Genomic DNA, 3,345 nt, shown 5'->3' on the forward strand with positions numbered 1-3,345 from the left:
TTAAAATACTCTCAAAATTTACCAGCCCCAGTGATCTCAGTAGGTTTTCTCAGATTCTGAAGTTTTCCATTAAAGTGCGTTACAACTATGAATTGAACAAAACAGCACAGCCTTGCTCATCAGCACCGTACAGCACAGTTACTCCTAGCTGCTGGAGCCGAACTCTCGGCATTGTTAAGTCTGCAGTGCTACGCTCAGGAATTAAACGGGCCCATCTTCCCATCTACACAACCCAGAGTTCTCAGCAGGCCTCAATTACATTCAGCAGCTGTCTTTTAAAGTGCTTTAATACAGGGATGGTGAAGAACTGAAACCACAACAACTTCCTCCTTCCAGTCTCTAGCTATTATGGCTAGCCTCCGAGCTGCAGATCAAACAACTGATCCATTACTTCGCCCTCCCCCCCCCATTAGTTTCTTTTGTCAGTTCCAGCTTCTCTGCTCCCTCCCCGGCTCTCTAGCGACACGTACACGACTCGGCCACCATGTCCTCCAGCTCCCTGTACTCCACCTTCTTCTTGTGCTTCACCAGCACGCTCATGGGCATGTATTTGTACGGCACGCAGGACGGAGGGGGCACGTCGCCCACCTCCATGTCGTTGATGACCGTCTGGATGATGGCGTGGTTGGGGGAGTGGTAGCCGTAGTGCAGCACCCTGGGACAGTCGCCCTGGCAGAAGCGGGGGTTGTACACCGGCGGGGCGATGAAGTAGTGGCCCCAGCCCAGCTCGTCGAAGGAGAGGCGGAAGGAGTGGAGCTTGCAGCGGTTCTTGGGCGCGCTCGTTTTGCGCTTGTAGTTGGGGATTTCGGAGAAGATGGAGGCGGTGGAGGAGGAGGTGGAGAAAGAGGAGGAGGAGGTGGGGGCGTCTTTGAGAGCGTCCAGAGATGGATCTTTGGGGTCTGATGACGCTGACGACGAGTCTTTGGAGCGCCGGCGGCGGACAGTGGGGTGCCTTTTTCGTGCGGTGTCGTTTTCCCCTTCGGCCCCCAGCAATTCCTCCATCCAGTCCTTCATTTCCCGCCGCTCGTCCAGGTACAGAAGAAGAGACGGGGCTTCAAGGTGATACTCCGACGCTTCCCCTCTCCACCGTTTTCTCTTCCCCTCTCTCATGCGAGTCTGGGATCGACCCCAAGGCATCCACCAGGAGAGCCCGCCACCCTCCTCGGCGTGCCCAGGCTCGGTGCACCAGTACTGGGCCGTGAGGGTCAGGTGCCGCCCCCCGGCCTGGTTCTTCCCCTGGAGGACGTGTCCGCTGACGTGGGCCGTGATGTCCGTCTCTGTCCACGGCTCATGGGGCTCCAGGGTGACCAGGTTCCCGGACAGGGGGCTCGTCCGGCTCTCCTTGCCCAGTGAGGTGACTTGAGCCCTGCAATGGGGCGGCTGGAGGGCCCGGGCCGCTCCGGACGGTGTGGAGGAAGACGAGGAGGAGGGAGAGGAGCGGAGGTGGACGAATGAAGCTCTGACCAGTTGGTCCAAGAGAAGCGTATCAAGGTTGTACTGTACTGTGAATGTGTAGTGGTGATCTGGGAGAGAGAAGGAGAGAGAAGAAGAGAGAAGAGAGAGAGAGAAAGAGCACCAATGAGCTTTTTATTTTTGCTCTGTATCGACCTACTGGCTCCCTCTCTGGCCTGATCAGCTGCCACGTTCTTTATGTTTGTCTGTATGGTATATGATAGGGTGATTTGTTGTGTTTTATATTAAACTTTTAAACCCAGCCTGCAAACCAAACTTCCCTCATGGCACAGTAAAGATTTGGATTGAAAGAAGGCTTCCTATTATCACGTTTTCCAGAAATAATCCAGGATCTGTACTAATCAACAGTGAAATAAAACTCTGATGATAAATCTGCACTCTGAAGATCTCTGAAGAAATGCACATGTTCAGCGGCCTATATATTTATTGATTAGAAGCCAGTAATCCTGCTATCTTCTTTTAATAATATAATATTCAAAATGTTAGGAGTCTACAGCATCAACTACAACTCAGTGGGAATTTATCATGCAAATAACATCTGTACACTTGAACTTCAGTCATGCAAGTGATCAGAAAGCTACAAACAATAGAGCTCCAAAGACTGTTTAATTGAGAGAATGGCGACAACTTAGACTAGGTGAGTCCACATTCGATCTTGGAGCTTCTAATCATTACAATGGAGAGGACAAAATCAAATCAAGTCTCTAGAAATGTATTTGGATGCAGTGTCTAAAAACAAAATCACATCAGTGGAGCATTCAGGACCCAACGTTCCTTTTAAGCTGGTAGTTTGGTGATGTCAAACAATTTATCACATTCATTTGTCAATCATAAGTCATTGATCCACTTTGTCCCTACGAATTTAATCTACAGGTGGGTGGAAGTTATTAGATGCAGGTACTTTGTCAGCTAGATATCTTTGGTTAGACTTGCCTCCCTTACTTTCTATCTCACCTCGGGACGCTGACAGATAATGCACCGACGACGCCGACGGCCTCTGCAGGCGGACCGTGTTGGAGCCGAACTTCCTGTGCTGCTTGGGCCTGCCGTCCGGGTCGGCTGCGCTCCGGTACAGACTCAGCATGAACTGCAGGTTCTGGTCCGCTTTCTGCTCGTCCGTCAGCGGCCGGTGGTGCGCGCCTTTGTGCTTCGCGTTGTGCTGGCTCTGACTGCGACGGCTGCGCTTTAACGTGGGGTGAAGCGAGGCCATTTTCCGCTTGGCCACGACTCCGGTGAAGGTGCAACACAGCAAGAAGACGAAACAGGACAGGACGCAGACATGGAGTAAGCCGCGCTGGGGGCGGGCGGCCCTCATGGCGGTTAAAACCTCTGGCGCTAGCGAGCTCCACCGGCGAGGCTAGAGTCGGCGACCATCCTCCGCACCGAGGGCGTGATTTACAGGCTCACCTGATCGCCGGCTATTTCTGACATGACAGTCGACTTCCTGAACTTGTGGGTGACCCCAATTAACCCGCTGGATGTGCGCAAGCCACCGGCAGCAGCGCGCAGAGCGCAGCTGATTGGTGCGTAAAAGTGCGTAAAAGTGGCATGTCATGTGGCAGCCGTTTCCTTTATTGCAGTGTTACATATTGCAAATATATTAATATTTTTTATAATGTTTCCACATATTTCATACTGAATATATTTAATATTTCATACACTAATAATGATATAATCCATACTTATCCCCATACTTTTTATTCATACATTCTACTTAACATATTCTCTGTTCAAATTGTCTATTACGTACTTTTATATAACCTCCATTTCCTATATTCTTGTTTATATTCTATTTTTCTGTTTTTTAATATATTTTTCTTTACTGTATTCTATTATCTGCAATGACCCAATTTCCCCATAAGGATCATTAAA

General features: G+C 50.0%; 1 protein-coding gene across 1 annotated transcript; it reads right to left on the minus strand.

Annotated features, from left to right (window-relative positions):
- Nucleotides 1-456: 456 nt before the first annotated feature.
- bmp15 (bone morphogenetic protein 15) lies at nucleotides 457-2,788 on the minus strand. Its single transcript, XM_071897777.2, has 2 exons — nucleotides 2,428-2,788; nucleotides 457-1,523 (listed from the first exon to the last, which is right to left on the minus strand). Exons 1-2 carry the CDS (start codon nucleotides 2,786-2,788, stop codon nucleotides 457-459), a joined length of 1,428 nt encoding a protein of 475 aa, XP_071753878.2.
- Nucleotides 2,789-3,345: the final 557 nt, after the last annotated feature.

This window comes from Centroberyx gerrardi, chromosome 23 (genome assembly GCF_048128805.1).
Source record: "Centroberyx gerrardi isolate f3 chromosome 23, fCenGer3.hap1.cur.20231027, whole genome shotgun sequence".
Taxonomy (NCBI): domain Eukaryota; kingdom Metazoa; phylum Chordata; class Actinopteri; order Beryciformes; family Berycidae; genus Centroberyx; species Centroberyx gerrardi.

Coding starts and splice junctions, on each gene's coding strand:
- bmp15 (XM_071897777.2), bottom strand. CDS start 2,788: ATGAGGGCCGCCCGCCCCCAGCGCGGCTTACTCCATGTCTGCGTCCTG. Junction 1,524..2,427: donor TTATCTGTCAGCGTCCCGAG/GTGAGATAGAAA, acceptor TCTCTCTCCCAG/ATCACCACTACACATTCACA.